Below are 24,453 nucleotides of genomic sequence, written 5' to 3' on the forward strand. Positions count from 1 at the left end.
TGGGGGTGGGGGGTTAATCCTGCCTCTGGGGGTCGGGGGTGTTAATCCTGTCTCGGGGGTGGAGGAGGTTAATCCCGTCTCTGGGGGGGAATGAGGGGGTAATCCTGGTGCTGGGGATGGGGGGTGTTAATCCTGTCTCTGTGGGTGGGAGAGGCTAATCCTGGCCCTGGGCGTGGGGGGTTAATCCTGGCTCTGGGGGCGGGGGGTTAGTCCTGTCTCGGGAGTGGGGGAGGTTAATCCTGGCTCTGGGGGCGATAATTCTGGTGCTGGGGGTGGAGGGGGTTAATCGTGTCTCTGAGGGTAGGGAGGTAGTCCTGTCTCTGGGGGTGGGGGGTTGTTAATCCTGTCTCTGGGGGTGGGGAGGAGTTAATCGTATCTCCTGGAGTGGGGAGGGGGGGCGGTGGAGGTGGATTTCTCGGTGCTCCGTGGCTGTGCTGTGGGAAATCTGGGCGAGGCTGTGCCGCTGAGATACACAGCTCAGCAGGCTGGAAATGAACGGATCAGCGAATCGCTAAACCTTCTCAACCTGCCCCTGGTAGACTGTAACTAAACCTCTCACAAAGGTACATTGTCCTCCTGTTTGTCTCCTATTCAATGTGTCTGACTTCGAGCAGCCCACCTTGGCTGCAGTTTTCACACCGAGATACTGCGTGCACTCCACTCTCTCCGCTGTTTAACCCCGATGGGAAAGCGGGGAGAGCTCCATTCCATTTGAATACTTCCTGCTGTAATATCCTGAAAAGCCTCTGTGAGTTACATCCGTTCCTGGTGCTATCTGCGGTCCTGAACCCAGGGCATGAAATTTACAGTGGTCCTGAAATTGGGGTTTTAATTACTTTCAGTCTATTTGAAGGTGACCATAGGTGCGGGGCACTGCTGATGGTTCCCCTGAAAGCCTTGAGAGACAGAGCTCTGTGCTAAACCCATTAGTCTAATGCTGCCATCTGTTAGCACAAGTGTTAGCGAGTGAGTGAGCAGCGGATGTTAGCCGTCATTCCGCCGGTTGGTTCGGGAATATCTCCATACCCCGCCCTCGGCGGTCACCCTGGGGCGGGGTTTTACATTCAGGGAAGTGCTGGAGTTGAGGCCGAGCTAAGGATTTCGGGGCGGTTTCAGTAGGTGCTCGGAGCTCAGCAACCTGACTGTTCCCCGGCTCCATCGACTTCATCTCCGACTGGCTTCTGTCCAGGAAAGTGCCTTTAACCAAGCAGCATGTCCGATTCTGATGATATCAGTGAGTTTGGATTCATCGTTGACAGGATCTCCAGAGGCGAGGTAGGTGGGATAACAGCACAGCCTCACTCCATCCAAACCTGTTTTTAGTGAACACAGTCAATGAGCCCCGTCTTTCTCCTTCAAGCTGCGAGGCGCTGGTCCCAGCTTTCTCTCTCTCTCTCTCTCTCTCTCTCACACACACACACACGCTCACAGTCTGGCTCTGGGCTGCTCCTCCCTGGCGGCTCTTGACTGAATGAGTCCCCTTCTCATGTCCGCTTTAATCCCACCGGACTGTATTAGCCTCTGCATTTCATCTCATCCCAGTTACTTCCAGCATCAGTGCCGAACCTGATCTGAACCCTCTGATCTGTCACATCGAGCCGATCCTAAGACAGGCACCTGTATTACTGACTACAGCTTTATGTTCACAGTTTCCAACGGTTCCATGGCCAACTTTCCTTCAGCTCAGTTTTCTGTTCTGATAAGATTGCTTGCTAATCAGATCCGGTGTCCTTCCCATTTCCATCACGCCTGTGACAGGTCTACTAACTGTGTGAACCGTGTCGGTGAAAAGGCGTAAATATATCAGTAGTAACTTCCTGCGGTGGAGTATGGTAAAATGTTTACAGAACCGACAACACACACACAGACACGCATTTACACCAACACACACACATACACACACCGCACACTTACTCATACACACTTACACACAGACACCACACAATTACACCGAAACACCGCACACCACACACAGATACACACACAAAGACACACACACATAGACAGCACCACACAGACACAAAGGCAGATTCATCACATACACACCGAGACCGAGGCACATATACTCACGCACATACACGCAGACACAAATGACTAATCTCATTCAGACACATAAGACTCACAAACCGGACTCCGGGACTATCTGTCTCTGTATTGAACAAACTCGCTCTGAGTGGGATTAGTTTCTCATCGCCCTGCTCTCCGTCCAGCAGCCACATATTGATCATTTCTCACTCTTTCAGCACTTGATAGTGGGAAATATTTGTAACTGTTTCGTCTTGCCGTCATGCTCAGCACAGATCGGATCATTTCTCAATACCTTGCTTATTTCTGTAATATGTGATCCACATTTTTTAAAGAAACGTTTCTATATATTGAAGAATTGACGTGAGTGTTACCTGTGTAAATAATCGTCCGGAGCTTTCAGCAGGTTTTCATATGAGAATGCCTGGGGTTTGGTTGTTTAGAAGCAGCGCAGGGCTTGGATAATTCTCTCCCTTTTCTTGCAGGTTCCCATTAAAAACATAGAGCGGGAATTGATCTGCCCGTGCTGTAAGGAGCTCTTCACTCACCCCCTGATCCTTCCCTGCCAGCACAGTGTCTGCCACAAATGCGCCAAAGAGTTGCTGCTGTTCCGGGACGATGCGGCCACCGAGCTGGACTCGGAGTTCTCCAATCCGGCCACACCAGTCAGCAGCCCCCGGAGCCGCCGCCTCTCCTCGGCCAGTGTCGAGAGGCTCGATAGACTCACTAGGACAGGTAGGTGCCAATCTCAGGCGTGACCCACATCAACAGCTCCCACCTGTGGGCGTTTGCTGGCCAGGGATGGGAAACACTCCATCGGCCGACCTGTTGAGTGTTTCCAACAATTTTTGTTTTACTTTTGCCTTAGAATTCCAGCTTCTGCAGCTTTCTATTTTGCAAAACAAAACGAATTACAGGGTGAGGCCCCAATCTGCTCTTAAGGAGAGCGGTACAGGGTCATCAGAAACTCGTGAGCCTGCTCCGTGCTAGGCAAAAATGTAAACAGTTATTATACTGCTAGCACAGTCTGTATATTCACACGCTACATAAAACTAGACTGGTCGGGAGGCTCCTAGTGTGGTCTTCATTTTAGTCCTCACCATTGGGGCTGTAAAGCTTAATTGAAGAGAACAGGTTGCATAGACCAGTGTTATATTCCAGTAATTATCCAACATTGAGGGTGATCTGAGGTGTTAAAGATGATTTGAAGGATTTAAGGTAACAGACAAATAAACTATTTCCCACATGTGAAGATAATAACAGAAGTTAAAAGCAAGACCATAAAATGAGACTTAGGGGTACTGCCAGGTAACATTTCTTAACACAAAGGGCATTGGAAATCAGAAATTCTTTCCATTGGAAGGGCTCTCAATGCTAAGTTAATTGATCATTTCAAAACTGAGGTTGTTGGATTTTTGTTGGTTGAGGGTATTGAGGGAGATTAAATTTATGAAGGTAAATGGAGTTAAGATGAAGATAAAATGTGGCTTAAATGATTGATGGAACAGGTTAGCCCAGCTGTAACAATCTTGGAATGTCAGAAGTCAAACAACACCATATATAGTCCAACAGGTTTATTTGAAATCAAAAAAAAAATTGGAGTGCTGCTCCTTCACCAGAAGACTTCACCTAATGAAGGAGCAGCGCTCCAAAAGCTAGTGATTTCAAATAAGCCTGTTGGACTATAACTTGGTGTTGTGTGATTTCTGAATTTGTCCACCCCAGTGCAAGACCTGCACCTCCACATCAATCCTGGAATGAGCAGTTCTGAGAGCACAGCAGGAAGAGACCATAGAATGATAATTTGCAAGGGACCTGCATAGTCCCAGGTTAAAAAAGCTCACCAGAGTTCATGCGCTTCCTACAAACTTTGAAAACTTAATCTCCAATTGCTTTCACATGCTTTGAGAATGCACACACTTCCACTGTGCTCACAGTTCTTTTAAGACTTTCATCTGAGAGTCATGCTGTGTAAAACTCCACAAAGGTAGCACTGAACCCGGTCAAAGGCAGTAAGCTGGTTCCTAGCCTGCAGCGTAACCTTGATAGGGTTAGATGTGAATAGTATTCTGCAGTTACTACTCTCAGAGCAGTAGGACATACTCTATATTCACGCATTATATAAAATTACACTGCTTGGTAGTCTCCTATAGTGGTCTTCACTTTAGCCCTCACCATTGACTCTAGACCCCTTGATGTGTCTTGGCATCAGTCAAACATGGACAAGTAAACCTCTGGCTGATCACCACATACCACACTACCACACCCTCACATACGCACACACATACAGACACACACACCTCACCTGATGAATCAGCCTTTTCCATGCTGAACAGCATTTGGACGAAGCACTGCAGATAGCAGGGGTGAAGAAAATAGTAGGGAATTCCAGTGTCCATCACCAAGACTGGCTCAGCAACTCTGCTAAGTATGTGGAGGTGCTGGTGTTGGACAGGGGTGGACAAGGGCAGAAGGTCACTTCAGCTGAGGAAGGAGCAGCACTCCGAAAGCTTGTGATTTCAAAGAAATCCTAAATTGTGTCTGTAGTAGGTGATGAGAGAACTGACGAAAGGGAAAAACATTCCTCACTTCGCCTTCATCAATCTGCCTGTTGCAGATGCATCTGTGTATGACCACATTAGTATGAGTGACAACAAAGCTCAGTTTTCACACTGGGGAACTATCACTGCAGTAAGTGTGATAGACTTTGAACAGATCGAGCAGCTCAAGATTGGTCTTCTATGCAGCACTGTGGGCCATCAACTCCATCACTATCTGCAACCTCTTGGCCCAGCATATGCCCCCTCAACCGATACTATCAAACCAGGGAATCCATCTTGGTTCAATGGATAGTGCAGGAGGGAAAGCCAGGAGCAGCACCAGGTATACCTGAAAATGAGGTGTATGTCTGGTGAAGTTCCAAAACAGGACAACTTGTGTGACAAACATCACAAGCAGCAAGTGACAGAGTGAAACGATTCAACAACCATCAGATCTAAGTTCTATAATGGTATCATATGTAGTCATGAATGTTGGTGAACAATTAAACAACTCATTGAAGGAGAGAGAGGAGACTCAACAAACATCTTCATCCCCAGTAATGGGACACATACATGCAAGCGTATGAATAAAGAACAAGAATAGACCACTTGGCCCTTCAAACTTGCCTTGCCATTCAATTGCTGATCTGATTTTAACTTCAACTCTACTTTCCTGTATATCCCCAATAATCCTGCATCCGCTTGATACTCAAGAATCTATCTACCTCTGCCTTAAAAATATTTATAGATTCCGCATCTACTGGCTTTTGAGGAAAGGAATTCCAAAAATCACAACCCTCAAGAGAAAAGGTTTCCCTTAAATTTGTCTTAAAATGATGCTCCCTTATTTTTAATGATCCTTGTTCTAGATTCTCCCACAAGAGGAAACATCCTTTCCATAGCCCCTCCAGTTGCTATCTCTCCAATGCCCTGTATAATTGAAGCGTAACCACCCTGCTCTTATAAGACTATAAGACATAAGAGTGGAAGTAAGGCCATTTGGCCCATCAAGCCCACTCCGCCATTTAAATCATGGCTGATGGGCATTTCAACACCACTTCCCTGCACTCTCCCCATAGCCCTTGATTCATTTTGAGATCAAGAATTTGTCGATCTCTGCCTTGAAGACATCCACCGTCCCGGCCTCCACTGCACTCCGCGGCAATGAATTCCACAAGCCCACCACTCTCTGGCTGAAGAAATGTCGTCTCATTTCCGTTTTAAATTTACCCCCTCTAATTTTAAATCTGTGCCCACGGGTCCTAGTCTCCCCGCCTGACAGAAACAACTTTCTAGCGTCCACCCCTTCTAAACCATACAGTATCTTGTAAGTTTCTATTAGATCTCCCCTCAACCTTCTAAACTCTAATGAATACAATCCCAGGATCCTTAGCCGTTCATCATACGTTAAACCTACCATTCCAGGGATCATCCGTGTGAATCTCCGCTGGACACGCTCCAGGGCTAGTATGTCCTTCCTGATGTATGGGGCCCAAAATTGGACACAGTATTCTAAATGGGGCCTAACTAGAGCCTTATAAAGCCTCAGAAGCACTCCTGATTTGCAAATTTTCTCACCGTTTAGAAAATAGTCCATGCCTATATTCTTTTTTCCAAAGTGCAAAACCTCACATTTACTCACATTGAATTTCATCAGCCATTTCCTGGACCACTCTCCTGTCTAAATCTTTCTGCAGCTTCCCCAACTCCTCAGTACTACCTGCCTGTCTACCTATCTTCGTATCATCAGCAAACTTCACCAGAATGCCCCCAGTCCCTTCATCCAGATCATTAATATATAAGGTGAACAGCTGCAGCCCCAACACTGAACCCTGTGGGACACCACTCGTCCCCGGTGGCCATTCCGAAAAAGAGCCTTTTATCCCAACTCTCTGCCTTCTGTCAGACAGCCAATCCTCAATCCAAGTCAGTAGCTCACCTCGAACACCATGGGCCCTCACCTTGCTCAGCAGCCTCCCGTGAGGCACCGTATCAAAGGCCTTTTGGAAGTCTAGATAGATAATATCTACTGGGTTTCCCTGGTCTAACATACTTGTTACCTCTTCAAAGAATTCTAACAGGTTTGTCAGGCATGACCTCCCCTTACTAAAACCATGCTGACTTGTTTTAATCTGATCCTGCACTTCCAGGAATTTAGAAATCTCATCTTTGACAATGGATTCTAGAATTTTACCAACTACCTAGGTTAGGCTAATCGGCCTATAATTTTCCATCTTTTGCCTTGATCCTTTCTTAAACAAGGGAGTTACCACAGCAATTTTCCAATCATCTGGGACTTTCCCTGACTCCAGTGACTTATGTTCAATTCACCTCATAATAAGCCATAACATTGTATTAGCTTTTCTGATTACTTGCTGTGCCTGCATGAAAACCTTCTGTGATTCATGCATTAGGACATCAAGATCTCTCTGCCTATCAGAGCTCTGCAATCTCTCACCATTGAGATAATATAGCTCATTTTTGTTCTTTTCTAAAATGGTCAATTTCAAACTTTTCTACATTATCCTCCATTTCCCCGATCTTTGTCCACTCACAACCTACATATATATATATCCCTCTGTAGACTCTTTATGCATGTTCTCTTTACAATGCTTTCCTCCCTACCTTTGTGTCATCAGAAATTTAGCAATCATATTTTCAGTCCCTTCATCAAAGTCATTCACAAAAATTGCAAATTGTTGGGGCCTCAGCCCCTACTTTATGCACATTGCTGTGACATCTATCTGGCCAGCCTGAAAAAAGACCCACTTATTCCTACTCTCTGCTTCCTATTAGCTAACCAATTGTCTATCCATGCCTTACTTTATATCCTCTATTCCACGAGCTTTTATTTTCTGCAATAACATTTGTTGTGGCACCTGATCAACTGCCTTCTTGAAATATAAATACAATACATCCATTATGCAACCCTTTATCTACAACACAAGTTACTGCATCAAAGGCTTCCAACAGATTAATTGAACATGATTTCCCTTTAACAAAACCATCTTCATTACCTTGAACTTATCCAACAACTTGAATAATAGCGTCTAACATTTTCCCCGTGTTGGATGTTAAGCAAACTGCCCTGTAGTTTCCTGCTTTCTGTCTCCCTCCCTCATTAATTATTTTCCAGTCTAAAAGAATCTTCCCTAAATCGAATGAGTTTTTGAAAATTAAAATCAACACTTCAAGTATCTCGCAAGCTATCTTTTAACACTTTTGGATAAAATCCATCAGGACCTGGGGACTTGCCAACTCGCAGTTCCAACATTTTTCTCAGTACTACTTCCCTTGTAATTGTAATTTTCCTGAGTTCCTCTTTCCCTTTCAATTTTTGATTTACAGCTATCTCTGATGTTACTTATATTCTCTTTTGTAAAGACTGACATAAAATATCTGTTTAATTCACTTGCCATCTTTTTATAATCTATTAGTGATTTCCCACATTCATTTTCTATTGGAAAAACTCTGACTTTGCACACTGATTTTTAAACGTATATAGAAACTTTGCCTATCTGTTTTTATATTATTGGCTAACTTCCTCTCATACACTTATCAATCTTACAGTAATTTTTGCTGCTTTATATATTCTGTCTTATCTTCTGAACTGTCACCTACCTGTGCACAATTACATTTCTTTATTTTTGAGTGTGATACTATTTTTGACTTTTTTAGTTAACCACAGATGGTGGCTCTATCCCTTAGATTATTTCTTCTTTATTGGAATTATCTATTTTGCACCTTGTGGAATAGCCCCTTAAATGTTTACCACTGTATCTCTAATAACCCATATCAGAACATCACATTGTTTTGTCCATTAAAGAAAGTCGCTGAGGTGATCTAATATCACCCCGACTGTAATATTACTGTAGCTCAGTTTATTACACAACACAGGAACATCTAAAATGGCATCTGCTTTAAGGTTACAGGTGGTGATGTTTTGCCAGTTGTCTTCTGCCATTAATGTTTCACAGGCATTTGGAGGGCTGCCAGTGAGAAATTGTTGGCACATCTGTCTCCAAGCTCACTTTCACCACGGGTGAATAATTATTGTATTGTCTATCTCCGACACCACAGCACTGTATAGCTGACCATGTACTCTGTCCTCCTTATTGGCCTGGGAGTGGTGACAAAATTTGTAAAAACATTGTTATATGTTGTTGCGAGGGTAACAGTTTTTATTTTATAGATGGATGACCTACAATTGAGTCTTCTCTGACTTTACAGAATATCTATCTGAATTGCATAGCCTCTTCTTAAATATCAGTTTTATTTCATGCAACTAGAGTCAAGGTATATGAGGAAATATTTTGTACTCAAAGTTCCTGTCCTGAAATATGGACCTTGCTGCCAAAGGCAATAATTGCAGAAGGCAGTTAAAATCCTTTAACAATGCTGTGGGCCTGAAATCGCCTACCTGGTCAAGATGCTAGATTTCCTTCCCTAAAGTACATCAGTTAATTGGAGACAATGATAGAAATTGCTGGGCAAGTTCTGCAGGTCTAGCAGCATCAGTGGAGAGAAATCAGAGTTAATGTTTCCAGACAAGTGAGCCTTCCTCAGAACTGGTCACTCAACCCGAAACAATATCTCTGATTTCTCTCACAGATGCTGCCAGACCTGTTGAGCTTTTCCAGCAATTTCTATCATTGTCTCTGATTTACAGCATCTGCAGTTCTTTTGGTCTTTATCAGTGTGTTAGATAGGTTTTAACAACAATTAAGATAGTTGTTTATTGAGACAATTTGAGACTAGCTTTACATTCCAAATTTATTAATTCAATTTAATTAATTAATTTAATTCCACCGGTTTCTGTGATTGGATTTGAATCTGCATCGCCAGAGCATTAACCTGCCCTGTGAGAGGATTTGGTCTAAGGACATTGCCCAAACACTATCACCTAACCAAGCAGTATATCTGGTCTAAATCAGACTTGATAAATTTTAAATTACTGCATAAGTACTCTTCATTCTTTGACTGTCAGTATTGGTGATGATACCGCTATTTATTACCCAAATACTCTAGTAATATCTTCACAGTTTGAAACCATGGAATGGCTTATGAGCCCAGTTCAGGGGTCAGTTAAGTGTCGAGCTCATTGGTTTGGAAATGCAACTACATTTAGATCAGACCAGGTAAGGAAGACAGACCTTCCCTGATAAACAACAGAGAAAGAATTGGGTTTTTCTTACACTCTGACAGCTTTATAATCATTTATACTGACAGCAGCATTTATTTTCAAATCTCTAAACTGAATTCAATGTTCTCAAATTTTCATGATGGGATTTTAGGTCATATTCTTCAGATTATTTGATACAACCTCGATGACTGGTCCAGTAATATAACCACCACTGGATGCTTCCTGAGACTAGTATCCACATAGATAATTGCTGCTTGAGGCATTCCTTACACACCATCTGAATTTTCAAAACGGTAGCCTCACTCCCATTTGTCCATGCTGGAGCATGTAAATTGAAAGGTGGTGGTCTCATTGCAGCAGACTGGTTGGAATGGACCAGAGGTGCATCCTGCAAAGAAGGCCAGCAGGAATCTACTGTACTATCAGGGCCATAACAATTTCCATAAGCCATCCTGTGGAGTGTTTCCTTTCTGCTATCATGACAACTGTGACCACATCATATGCGGCACCTGTGTTTTGAGGATAACTGGGCCCATTGTCCCCATCTTCAGCAGCAGAGGGCACCTTTTCCCAATGCTTTGTCAACACCTCAGACCCTCAGCTGATTGCAACGGACCTTCCAGTTGTGGAGACTGCCCTCCATTCTTAATTGGATGGTTTCTGAAGCAAGCATTAAAAATCTTTGCCAAGGTCATGCTATGGCCACCTCCGAATGCTGTGTGGAATTCAGCCTCTGACCGGATTGGGACCCAAGAATGAATATTTAGCTTTAGCTGTTATCTTATTAGTCTCTTTTTCAACTTTAACCATAAAACCAGGATAGTATGTATCCAAGGAAAACCTGCCCCTCGGCCTTGAAAGGGCAAATGCCATATGCTAATCAGGAGTTCATTTTTTTGAGGAGTCTGCACAGGAAATGATCGTACTTGAAAATGTCTGACAAAATGCTATTATCCCTTCAATATGATACAGAGTTAGTGTGAGATCTGTAATGTGATAATGGAAATAAATGAGACATTAAGGAAATAGATTATCTAACCAAAAATTTGATTACAGTGTGCATTATGGTATTATATTTTGCAAGCTTACATTAGAAATGGCTGCCTTCTTCAGTGGGATTCTAAGAGAATATTTCTGTCTCCAGCAAAAATAAAAAAAACTGCCTTTCCCTTGTGATCCAAATAGCTTTGTTTAAGCCATTCATTGGATGTGAGCATTGCTGGCAGTGCCTACATTTGTTGCCCATCCCAACATGCTGTTGAGAATCAGTTGCTTCTTCTGTAGAATGATGATGTACCCATTAACCAGCACCAACCTACACTGGGGACCAAATGAAGGATAGTCTGTTGGTAGTAATTCCTTTTTTGCGGCACATGTTTATGATTTGGTTTAAAATTTCATAAACTTTCACATGCAGGCAAGAAACAGGGTAGCAAAAAATGTTACTTTTTCAGAGTGAAGGGTAGCGTTGAGCAGGGATTCAGGATTTGTGTCCCAGCTACTCACAATACACATATATTAACCATTTAAGTGAAGTAATCAAACATAGCATTTCCAACTTCACTGATGACACAAAACCAGGTTGGATTGTGAGCAGCTAGGAGGCAATAAAGAGGCTTCAGGGTGATTTAGATCAGTTGAACGTGTAGGCAACTACGTTGCAGATGCAGTATAATGTGTGTAAGTGAGAAGTTGTCCACTTCAGCTGGAAAAGCAGAATGGGAGACTATTATTTATGTGGTGATAGACTTGGAAATTTTGATGTTGGAGGTCGTATATTGGCACAGGTAGAAAATTTGCTAATGGGCAGGAAACAGTGAGTGGGAATTCTGGGTTCATTTTAAGGTTGGCGACCTGTAACTCGTGGAGTTCCACAGGGATCAGTGCTGGGACTGCAAACGTTTACAATATATATTAGTGACTTGGACAAAGCAAATGAATGCACTGCAACCAAATTTGCAAATGACACAAAAATAAGTGGAAGGGCAGGTTTTGAGAGGGACACATCAGAAATTGATAGGTTAAGTCGGTGGGCAAAAAGATGGCAAATAGAGTATAATGAGGGAAAAATGAAAAGTTGACCCTTGGAAGGGAGAACAAAAGAAGAGTTATTTAAATGGAGAATAGCTGTGGAAAGCTGCAACACAAAGGGACTTAGGAGGACTTATGCATGAAACACAGAAAGCTAGCACACAGGTACAGCAGGTAATCCAGAAGGCAAATGGAATGTTGGCCTTTATTTCAGGGGGGTTGAAGTATGTGAGTCGGGAAGTCTTCCTGCAACCTGAGACCACATCTGGAGTACTGTGAGAAATTTTGGTCCCCTCATTGAAGCAAAGATATTATTTCATTGGAGGCAGTTCAGAGAAGGTTCACTTGGATAATGCCCAGCATGCAGGGATCGTCTGATGAGAATTTTCTTAAACAGTTTGGGACTGTGCTCACTTGAGTTTAGAAGAATGAGATGATTTCAATGAGACATATAGGATGCTTAGTGAGCTTGACAGCCTAAATGCTAAGATGTTTCCCCTCTTAGGAGAATCTAGAACCAAAGGGCATGGTCTCAACATTAAACATAGTCAATTTAGACTGCGATGAGGAGGAATTTCTTGTCTTAGAAGGTTGAGAGTCTTAGGATCTTCTTGTCCTGGAGAACTGAATCCTTGTGTATATTTAAAGCTGAGATAAATAGACTCGTGATCAGTCGAGGAATTAGGGTGATGGAGCAAGTGATTGTGAGGATTGTTGGGTTAGCCAAGATTCAATCCTTCCAGGATCACCATGCTTATTTTTGGTATGGAGTGGGTTGAGCTTAGAAGTTACCAGTGCAGTTTCAATATTGCTGGTATTTCATCGGACAGTCCACAACTACAATGATAAAGTCACAAATGCTGTTCAAATGACACAAAGATGTTTATTAGAAAAGTGCTCCACTCAACCTTAAACTAAGACTACAAAGATTTAGTGTTTATTACATTGTTATCTGGCAGCTTTTATAGTAGCGTGATATTATGAAAAACAAAGGTATATTAAATCTATTAGCCAAAGTTGCTGTAATCTACTCTAGTGGGGATAGATATGTGAATGAAGATATCATGTTTCTAAGATTAGCTCTAAGTTTCCTCATACAGAACTAAATTTTTAAAACAAATATAATTTACTGGTTTGTTTGATTATTTTTTAATTATGGCGACTGTCTTATTTCAACATTTTTGACAACCAAAGTCAGCGATAAGCGCTCTCATTTACTTCAAGTAAAATATATCCAAGTTAGATACAGGATAAAACCGCCTTTATCATATCCAAGAAGCCAACTTTTCCCCGAATTTCAGAGGCATCCAGTGGCACAAGTGTGTCTTTTATCACTGCCCATATTTACCAACTCAATATCGAGTAGAATTAATACGATTTTTAAAAAAAATCATTCGCAGTTTAAGGCATCATTGTCTAAGCCAGCATTTATTGTCTATTCCTATCTGCCCTTGAGGAGCTGGTGGTACGCTGTCTCTTGAGCCATTGCAACCTGTAGGGAGGAGGTAGGTACACCCAAAGTGCTGCTCTAAAGGTGTTTCAGGATTTTCTCAGCCACAATGAAGAAATTGCAATATAGCTATGCCTTATATGGACAGGAAAAGCTTTCTCACTAGATTTGTGAGATTCTGAATTTGTTATTTTTTGTCAGATATAGCTACTTTTCTAGTTCATAAGGTTAAATGCATTTACTGAGTGGCACTATATATATACAGACTTGAGCAGTGAATTCTCACAGCCTAAGCAGTTAAGGTGGGATATCACAGCCAAGAGCAGTTCAAACCTTGCAGTATGGCCAGGAATGGATTTACAGCGGACATCAGATAGCAACCACGAAGTGTAACGCTGGCTGCTTTTACCCCAGCCTCGCCAAAAATGACACAACCAGTTATAAGGTGTTTACACGTCATTATGTTAGATTATTATAGGATAACCCATATTCACCCCCGCAATGATTGAGAATTTTAAAACCCTCAAAAGCCAATTTGAATCATTCACTACGGCATCCTTTCAAAGAAAGAAAGAAAGCAAAAGCATCTAGTACGATCTCATTTCAGCTGTCACTGAATCCCTATGTAATTTGTGTCTATTTTCAGCAATGTTGTGCTATATTGAATATGTACAAATATATGGTGCTGGATATATAATTTTCTTGAAATATTTCAAAGAAAATGAAATTGTGCGTGTAAGACAGCAAATGTTTTTGAAAGCCTAAGACACCAACATTCGGAAAAAACAATAAACTCTGTTTTTGACAGAGTTGTGAATTAAAGGGTATAATGTAGATCTGCCTATAATGTGCTTGAACACAACACTGTATATGTCATTCTAAGCTCAGGTCTTTGCTAACCAGTTCATAACCCAACCCTATGGTATGAGTAGAGCTTTCAAGTAATAAATAATCAATAAAGAGAATTTTTAAATTCTTCAAGTGTTGTAAATACATCGCAGATCAGTCTGTATCTGTAAGGAGAAAAAGGGCAGTTAACAATTCACCAAAAGATTACCTTCTGTTTTTACTTTATGATTGCTGACTGACCTGCCATGCATTTCCAATACCTTCAGTCAACAATTAGCTCATGAATAATATTTAACCATATTAATAAGTAGAAAATGGATAGGTTAATGTATCATCTCACCTTGTGATTAATTACACACATCATTCATATTCAGGGTGAGGTTGTTATAATTCATTCTTCAACATTTTCAGCTACAGTAGAAGTTACATGTCCAAGTCCTGATTTTAAAAAATGTATTCATAGGTTATGAGCTTATTGTCCATAGCTAATTGCCTAGAGGGCATTTAAGACTCAACCCTATTTCTGTGAGTCTAGAGTCACATGTAGGCCAGGTCGAGTAAGCATGACTGATTTCCTTCTTTAAAAGTGATTAGTGAACCAGATGAGTTTGTATAACAATCAACAGTTATTACATAGCTGCCATTGGGTCAGCTTTGTATTGAATCCAGATTTCACCATCTGCCGTTGTGGCATTCAAACCCACATCCCCACAGTATTAGGCGTGTAGGTTTACCAGTTCAGTGACATTACCACTCGGACACCATCTTACTTACAAATTCCAGAACTCTAATTCTTTATTCAACAAATGCAACTAACAATTATTTGTAATGATAGACACTACATGGATGAAAAGCTGAATTGGGTTGGATGCATAATTACTGTGCCTCTAAGGGCAGGTCACAGGCTAAGAATCCTGCAACAAGTAATTCACTGCCTGACTCCCCAAGGCCTGTCCATCATCTACAGGGCACAAGTCAATAGTGTGATGGAATACTCCCCAATTGACTGGGTTGGTGCTGCTCCAACAATATTCAAGAAGCTTAACAACATTCTGGACAAAGCAATCTACTTGATTGGCACAACATTCACAAACATTTACTCCCTCCACCATCGACTCTCAGTAGCAACAGTGTGTGCCACCACAAGATGTACTGCAGCAAGTTACAAAGGCTCCTCTGATGGCACCTTCTAAACCCTTGTCTACTACCTTCTAGACAGAGAAGAGCAGCAGATACGTGGGAATACTGCAACTGCCTGCAAGCTCCCTCCATGCCACTCATTATCCTGAATTTAAACCATATTAGTGTTCTTTCAGCGCCACTCGATCAAAATCCTTGAACTCCTTCTATAACAGCATAGTGGATCTACTGCGACATAGAGAATGTACCATTTGAAGAAAGTACCTTCCCACCATCCTCCCAGGAAAAACATGGGATGGGCAATAAATTCTAGCCCAGGCAATGATGCCCATATCTCATTAATGAACAAAAACATGTAATTGCTTTTAAGTAGTGCTAACTATATTGTAGGACAAAATGTTGGCTTTTTGCTGAGAGAAATGCTTTGAAAGTAAGGGTAAAAGAGGGTAATGAGAAAAATGGTATTTTGGGAGAATTTTATACGGAAGGGCACTGTATCCAAAATTTGGTCGTGGAATACAGTTTGGAACACACGAATGTTTCTGACATTGAAGTTGCACTGAATATGTGACACAAGAAAGCCAATACTGTAGAGTGGGAATGTACAATTGAATTCCTCACAGTAAGTTTGATAAAAAAAATTTCAGAATTCCACAGGGTAAGAGGTTTACTGTTGTTTTAAAGTAATTGCTCAGAAATTGGCCTTGATATTTACCATCAGGGTGGTTATAATGAACAGCTAACAACACACAAAGTTAACAACACATAATCCACGCTAAGCAAAAAACGTTTGTATAATTGGTAGTAAATTTTTATTGGAAATATTTTTCTGAGCATTTTTGTGGAGAGAATGGAGATGGGTTGGCACATAGTTATTGGGCGTTATGAATAGATAGGTTTTTTTTTGCAAGGAATCCTTGACAGCAGTTCTTATCAGTTTTGGAAAGGAGCCCACACATGTTGTGTTTTGAATGTTGTAGCTGGTCAAAGTTCTATTTAAATTTGATAACTCAAAATAAAAGTTGCAGCATTTGCAATAATGTTTTTGAAATAAGCACAAGACAGAAACCTTAGAAAATAAATGTTTGAATTATTTTTTATCACTTGTTACAGGACAGGGCTCCATTCAAGTCAAAAAGCATTTAGAATATTTGATTTGCTGAACTCTGCTTTCATCAACCTTGTGTTGGGAGGGAACTTTATGTCTGCTGTCTCTGTTATTGGCTATTGGAATTAAATAACAACTTTGACCTTAGATTCAGCCTGAACTGGTTTTAAACCTAGTGCCAAAGTACAAAGAATGTGATCAAAACCACTTTACCACCAAGTCCAATTTATAAGGTTTGATAGAGGATTGGTTAACCAACAGAAAGTAGCCAGTCAAGATAAATGGGTCTTTTTCTGGTTGGCAGTGTGTAACTAGTGGTGTGCTGTAAGGTTCAATCCGCAGGCCCCAACTATTTACAATCTAAATTGATGACTTAGATGCAGGGATAGAAGGTACAATAACCAAATTTGAAGATGACACGAAAATAGGTGGGGAAGTAAATTGCAATGAAGAAGTAAGAAAGTTATGAGGGATGTGGACAGGTTAGGTGAACTTGCCAAAATTGGCAGGTGGAATTTAATGTGGACAAGTGTGAACTTATCCATTTTCATTAAAATAGAAAAGAAATTTACTAAGTAAATGGAGAAAAAATTCAGGGTGCTTTGATGCAGAAGGATCTGGATGTCCTCATGCATGAATTGTAGAAGAACAGTATGCAGGCACGGCAGGCAATAAGAAAGGCAAATGGAATTTTTGCACTTATAACTAAATAAATAGAGTTTAAAAATAGGGTAGTGCAGCTACAATTGTACAAGGAATTAGCAAGATCATAACTGGAGGACAGTTTTGGTCCCTTTATTCAAGGCTGGATGTAGTTACGTTAATCAGATTGATTCCAGAGGTTAAGAGGTTTGTCTTATGAAGAGAGATTGAGCACCTGAAGCCTGTACTCTCTGCAGTTTTGAAGAATGACAGGAGGTCTAATTGTGGTATATAAGATGCTGAAGAGGTTTGACAAAGTAGACGTAGAGAGGATGAGATAACACTCTATGGAGCTGGAAGAACACAGCAGGCCAGGCAGCAACAGAGGAGCAGGAAAGTTGACGTTTCAGGTTGAGACCCTTTTTCAGAAATGGGGAGGGGGAAAGGAGCTTAGCAAAAAATAGAAAAAGGAGCGGTGGAGCTGGTGAAGGCAGGTGGGATGGTGACAGTGGGTAGGGAGTGGTGGGGATTGGTCAGTGAGGTGGGAGGAGTGGATAGGTAGGAGAGAAGACGGGCAGGATGTGTCGGATCAAGGAGGCAGGGATGAAAGGGAGGGTTGGATATGGGATGAGGCAGGGGTGGGGAGATTTTAAAACTGGTGAATTCCATTTTAAGGCCATTGGGTTGTTGACTCTGAAGTGGAATGTGAGGTGTTGCTCCTCCAGTTTGCAGGTGGTGTCATTGTGACACTTGGGGAGGCCCAGGATGGACACGTCACCAAGATAGTAGGAGGGGGAGTTAAAATGGTTGACGACTGGAAGGTGATGTTGTTTGTCATGTACAGAGTCCAGATGATCTACAAAATGATTTCTGAGTCTACGCTTAGTCTCACCGATGTAGAGGAGGCTACATTGGGAGCAGTGGATGCAGTAGACCATGTTGACAGATGTGCAGGTGAGCTCCTGTCTAATGTGGAAGGTTTGTTTTGTGCCATGGATGAAGGTGAGGGGGGAGGTGTGGAACAGGTGTAGCGCTTCCTGCGGTTGCAGGGAAGGGTGCCAGGGGTGGTGGGGTTAATGGGGAGTATGGAGCAGATGACGGAGTCGTGGAGAGAGTGGTCCCATGAAAAGTAGATAGGGTTGGGGAGGGGAATATCTGTTTGGGTGTGGGATTGGATTGTAGGTGACGGAGTTGGTGGAGAATGGGCTACATTGGATACAGAAGTTGATGGGGTGATATGTGAGGACAAGGGGGATCCTGTCTTTATTTTTGTTGGGGGAAGGGGTCATGAGGGCAGAAGTGTGGGAAATGCAAGAGATGCAGTTGAGGTCATTTTTGAACACAGGATGGGCTAAGTTATGATCTTTGAAATAAGAGGACATCTGGGATGTTCAGGAGTGGAATGCCCCATCTTGGGAGCAGATGCGATAGAGACAAAATGGCCTGATGGCGTGATGGCCTAAACACAGAATTCACCAGCTTTAAAATCTCCCCACCACCAGCCTCATCCCATGTCCAACCCTCCCTCTTATTCCCGCCTCTTGACCTGACACAGCCTGCCCATCTTCTCTCACATCCATCCACCCCTCCAATCCCACAGACCAGTTTACCTGCACTCAACAATCATCATCCCACCCCTCCTCTCTCTGTTTATATCTGAGTTCCCTTCTCCCTCCCCATTTCTGAACAAGGATCCAGACCTGAAACGTCAACTTTCCTGCTCCTTTGATGCTGCCTGGCCTGCTGTGTTCTTCCAGCTCCACACTGAGCTATCTCTGACTCCAACATCTGCAGTCTTTCCTATCTCAGATGTAGAGAGGATGTTTCTTCATGTGTGGCAATTTAGAATGAGAGGCCACCGTTTAAGGTTAAGGGGTAGCAGATTTAAAATGAGGATGAGGAGAAATTCTTTCTCTCAAAGGGCCATGAATCTATAGAATTTACTACCGCAGAGTGTGGTGGATGCTGCGACATTTAGTAAATTTAAGGAAGAGGTAGACAGATTGTTGACCAGTAATGGGTTGAAGGGTTATGGAGAGTGGGTGAGAAAGTGGAGTTGAGATTGGGATGAGATTAGCCGTAATCATATTGAATTGTGGAGCAGGCTCAAGGGGCTGAATTACCTGCTCCTAGTTCTTATGTTATTAATTGACAGAAAAATGCAGTCTTTTTATGCACTTAGGTAGCTTGTTTAGTAAATATTTATTACTTATGTTACTATATTTATGTAAGTATTACAGTAAAGGAGACACACCAATCAACAAGTTTTCATTTTTGATCTTCAAGTTAACAGATCTCAAATGGAATGACCTTAGTAATGATATAATTGACTTCAGTGTTCCAAGATGAGAGGAGAATAAACCGCAAAGATTCTCTTTTCTGACTATTCTTCTGGAAAATGTGTTTACTAGAGCAATGGGTAAGAGTACAGGAAGGCTCTTAGTGACGAAGTAGTCAGTCGGCATTCACTATGTCAAATTACAGAAAGCACCAGCTCTTGCTTAAGACACTGTAAAGTATGTGTAAAATATGAAACTATCATAATATGTGTTCATGCCTTAAATAAAGTAGAGTGGGAATTATGTGTGATGCTTCATATACTTTTTCAAAATTGTTACAATGAAGTAAACATTACATATCAACTGTTGTACTTTTTCTACCAGTTGCTGTACTATTGTTGTACAAACTCATTTTCAGTATTTTGTTAGACGAAATGTTTTGGGCTGTATTACCACTTGAGGAATAGTTTGCATTGTGCTTTATGCACACGAATTGAATGATGTCAAAAGCAAATTGTCATAACTTTTTAACTGGATAAATAAACACCACAAGTCAGTGTTTTGGCTTGGTAAGAGGTACTTCAGCTTATTAGTGCTCTTTTCTGGTACTGGTTTTCTGATTCAGAAATCTAGTGAACTAATGCAATTCTACAAATTATTTTATGCTTTTAACAGTGAAATCTAATTTGTGTTGCATTGTCTTTGAGGTAATGTATTGATCAGCCAGTGAATTATAAATCTAATTTTGGGCTTACTTATTGTAGCATAATGGTACTGGAGGATCCTTCCTGATATTGTGTTAATTGATTACAGCCTCACTGCGAAGGTCATTTGGGAGAAAAGGTAGAACTATTCTGTGTTTATTTAGGTTTGATGATTCTTCACTACGGCTCTATTACAGTTAATATCTTTGCAACAGAAGAACATGTTTGATGATTTTCAAACAAATTGTGGTCAAGTTCTGAAGTTAACAAATGGAAGGCATATTCACAATAGAATTGTTTCATCAATAAACTAATTGACTAAAATTCTATGATACGGTAGTACTTGTACATAATTGATGAACGTCACATCAGCACTTTTGAGAAGTTTGTACCATAACCTCAGAAGTGATAATGCCACTCATTAAAAATCTATCAACGGGTCTCAACATGTTTTGAGGTTAGGCATTCATCCAATGACCAAATTAATTGTCAATCTGTGACACATATAATACTTGTGTAATAATGCATTCTTATTCATTCCAGCACAAGTGAGAAAAGAACCATACCCAATGTGAACTTCAGTGTAACCTGACCACTGCAGGGTATTTTGTTTCTGGCATTCAGTTCTCTATTGCTTGGTTCATTAGTTTGTAACAACAGTGTGCCTGTCCCAATGCTTGCTTCTGTGATCTGTTGCTTTCTGGTTGTGCTGCATCTCACTGTTTTTTAGATTCCATTGTGTTTTGTGTGGTTTTGTTGTTTGCTGTGGCTTATGTTTTTTTTCTTACTGCCTGAAATATTCTGAAATGCAAATCAATAGTAGGTATTGCAGCATATGACAGATTTATGTATGTTCTAATTCAATTTACCTCAAGAAAAATCAGTGGGGTTTTCTTACAATGCATTGGAGTGAAAGTTTTCTGGATGCAGTTTCATGGCCATTAATTGTGACATAGTCATTTGACATTCTGAGCCATTCTACTCAGGGGGATGGATGACCATGAACTAAATGGTCTGTCCCGCAAGCTGCTGGAAGTAAGTTAAGGAGAACATTGTCCTATGACACTTTCCAGCAGCTGTCAGCATTTGGACAATGGCAATGTTGAGGGAATCCTCAGAGCAAGTGCCAGAAATGAAATGGTATAAGCACAATAAAAGGTACAAGAGTAAAAAAAAAGCTAAAAATATAAAATCCACCCATTAGTTTGTATCAATCAGTTGGATAGATGTTATATGTTGACATTATTTATTACAGTTCCTTTTTCCTTATTAATTGACATTCAGCTTTTTACATGAAAATATTTCTGATGTGCGGTGACCTTAACCAAACTAATTCTATATCCCCATGAATTATTAACTAAGGTATTATTTTTCATTATTTAATACATTTTGTATTATGAATTTGGACATACTAACATGTTTTAAAATAGTCATGTTCATTCAATAAATGTTCAGCATGCTCACATTGTTTATAAATGTTCACATTTTTAAAAAAATGTTGTGTTGCACTGGCCCCAGCATTTGACTTATTACTAATCTTGTAACTTGCTAACTGTTATTATATTATATTGTGAATTATTAATGTTTCTCTCCTCTGACTAACAATATTGCCATCCTGCAAATTAATCACATTTTTACTATCCTATAAATTACCAAATGTCACTATCCTGCAAATGTAGTGTTCTTATCCTTCATCTCTTGATGAGTCATTGTTTCAATCTCACTTTATCTTTTTCTTTCTCACATTTTCTTCCCCCTTTCTCATTTTCTCTCACATTTCATCTCCAAACATTTAAAAAAGGGAAACTGCCTGAGTTCCGTATTCTGTTTCTTTCATTGAGCTTATCAATGGCTGTCAATATCCATGCTAGCAATATAACAAAGTGGCTCAGAAATCACTGATCAAACAGTTCAGGTAACAATGAAACTATGGTGCAAATTTAACATGAGATTACGTATAAAAATCCAGGTCAGAGTAGTACTTGCTATAAGCGACAAACATACGTTCAGAGTCGATCTTAATTGTCTCCATGTTGGGGATACTGAGGGGGTGGGCTATCAGAAAATGCTGATTTAAACCTATAGGCTTCTACAGGTTGCCAAGGCACCCTCAGAAAAAGACGTCATGAACTTATGTAAATTAGAGCTCTAGTATTTCACTGGGATCTCATTGTATTTTAACTTGGATATCAAAAGGAAAACTACTTTCAATTTCCTACCAGCTAGCCGATCAACTGCTTGTCGGATGGACAGGACAGCTGTCTGATGATATCAAATGTGACTGTGGTACTAGGCATATCAACAGCGCACTTCTGGGCATCACAAAGGACATCATTACCTAGTCCTACCCGTTGCACACAGGAAATGGAACTGTGGCATTTGAATGACCTCTGGGATTTAATGCAAATCTGAGAAACTAAGACTCAGCAGTGTGGCCCTCACTCAGTGACAATCCACCAACACCCCTTCATCCAAAGATAATCACACATATCTGAAACCAATTCGAGGTTAAATCATCTGTTTAGCGTTGGTTTCTGGTTCATCCAATTTTGGATTAGTTTAAATGCAAATAGCAATTCTCAATACATTGCTTATTGTGAATGTCATTCACACTGAAAGCTTAACCAATGTTAGAGGTGTGCTGATAAGTTACTTCATTTGAATTTTCAATACAATAGAATGTATCCGATTATTTTACATCTACCATTATTTAAAACAATATCCAACATCATCTAACTGCCTGAAGACTTGATCCACTTTCCAATCTATAGTAACTTTCCTGTGCTGAAAATACATCAGCTGATGCGACTCATTTAGGCAGGGAAATCTCTGGCACTGTTATAAGTTGCACAAGGTTTTTCATTTCAAACTTCATTATTAATATTAGTGTAATCACCCATCAAATAAGACAAAAGATGCTTGCTAAGGAGCCATCAAGGGATGCGATAAACCCTCAACAACCTGTGACTTGGAATTAAATTAAAATCTCACCTATGGATCGTATTGTAAACAGCAAAAATCTGAACTAATCAATTACAAGTTCAGTTAGCATAGTTCAATCTTGCATTAAAATTTTAGTTGTAGAATAGTTTTATTAATTCAATCAGTTTTATCTTTAATAGTTTTCAGCGATCTGCTAGAGAGGATTCAATTGTTTGTTTTTGAGTGGGTGGATTGGGTGGGTTACAAGAAATTCTGATAATGCGACATGGATAGGTATTCAGTAGCAGTTGTGTTTAAAATTAAGGTGAGCAGCTGTTAAGTTTGCAGCCAGTGATCTTTAACAATTTCAGGCATGTCTAATTAGAGTCTCTTACACACCAGTGAGTGCCAATGGTCTCCAATGAGGAAGTGTAACTGACATTAAACAACAGTTTTGCAGCAAAACACTTTCTAGTGTTTATTTTAAGAAGACATTTGATATATATTTTCAAATGAAAATGATATATATTCTCATAAAATGTAATATAAATGTAAGATCTAAATTAGAATACCAAATTGACCAAGCAGGATAGTTTGGTGTACTTGATCAGTAACTAATCAAATGATGTGAATTAAGAAAGCAATAACTTGCTATGCCATTTTCATTCATTGGGCAGAATTTTGTGAGTCCTATGGCAACAGACGAGGAGGACAGATTGCTTACAGAATGATAGGGGAAGGCACTAGAGGAGGTCCCCAAAGTTCTGCCATCACAACCATGACATTTTGCTAGGGGAGGGGAAATGAGCTGCTCACACAGCAGCCAATTGAGCCACTTAAGAGTAATATGCACCATGGCATGTACTTTTATTTGCCATTTCTTACCTCCAGTGGCATTTTGCCTGCATGTGGGGGACTCTTTGCAATGTGGGGAGACCGCCTAGTATAACCTGATTGCCTCTGAGTGGGTACCGGCTGGTGGAAGGCCTGCTCTTTGGGCACTCCCTGGCCCACAGGGCAGCTCAGTGGCAGCAATAGCTACTTCAGCACCAATACAACAACTTGTACACCTTGTGAATTAATGATAGTTCTGGAACATTAGAAAGGAATCATTTCAGTTCAAATTCAAAGGAATCATTTCAGGAAACCACGATGTAGAAGCAGTTCAGGTAGAGATAAAAAGATTGTAAAGGTAACAAGTATCTTGTAGGAATGGTGTACCGGCCTCCTAGCACCAATCAGTTTTCAGAATACATTATAAAGGAAAACATAATGGTGCTTGTCAGTGAGTATGGAAATAATCATGGAGGATTTTAATCTACATATAGCCTCGAAAAATTAGGTGGTAAAAAGTGGCTTGGAGTTCATAGAATATACTGAAAATAACAAATGCTTTCGGGATGGTTCCTCAGTATAACACATTCTGGAGCCAACCAGAAAGCAGTCTATGCTAGATCCGGTATTGTACAATGAGACAGGATTAATTAGTAATGTCACAATTAAGGTGCCCCCTCGGCAACAGTGATTTCAATATGTTTGAATTTTGCATGCAGTCTGAGGAAGAGAAGCATGAGCCTAAAACTCATATTTTAAGCTTAAATAAGACCAAGTATGAGGGCA

General features: G+C 40.8%; 1 protein-coding gene across 5 annotated transcripts in view; it reads left to right on the plus strand.

Moving 5' to 3' along the window:
- The first annotated feature begins 416 nt into the window (after positions 1-416).
- trim36 (tripartite motif containing 36) overlaps positions 417-24,453 on the plus strand; it is a 104,209-nt gene continuing 80,172 nt past the window's right edge. For 2 of the 5 annotated variants that reach the window (XM_048528038.2, XM_048528039.2), the window contains exons 1-3: positions 417-1,275; positions 2,511-2,760; positions 20,021-20,050. In XM_048528038.2, coding sequence (XP_048383995.1) covers positions 1,213-1,275; positions 2,511-2,760; positions 20,021-20,050 — 343 coding nt within the window. In that variant the 5' untranslated portion in view covers positions 417-1,212. The other 3 variants (XM_048528040.2, XM_048528041.2, XM_048528042.2) reach the window with 2 other exon arrangements.

This window comes from Stegostoma tigrinum, chromosome 3, assembly GCF_030684315.1.
Source record: "Stegostoma tigrinum isolate sSteTig4 chromosome 3, sSteTig4.hap1, whole genome shotgun sequence".
Taxonomy (NCBI): domain Eukaryota; kingdom Metazoa; phylum Chordata; class Chondrichthyes; order Orectolobiformes; family Stegostomatidae; genus Stegostoma; species Stegostoma tigrinum.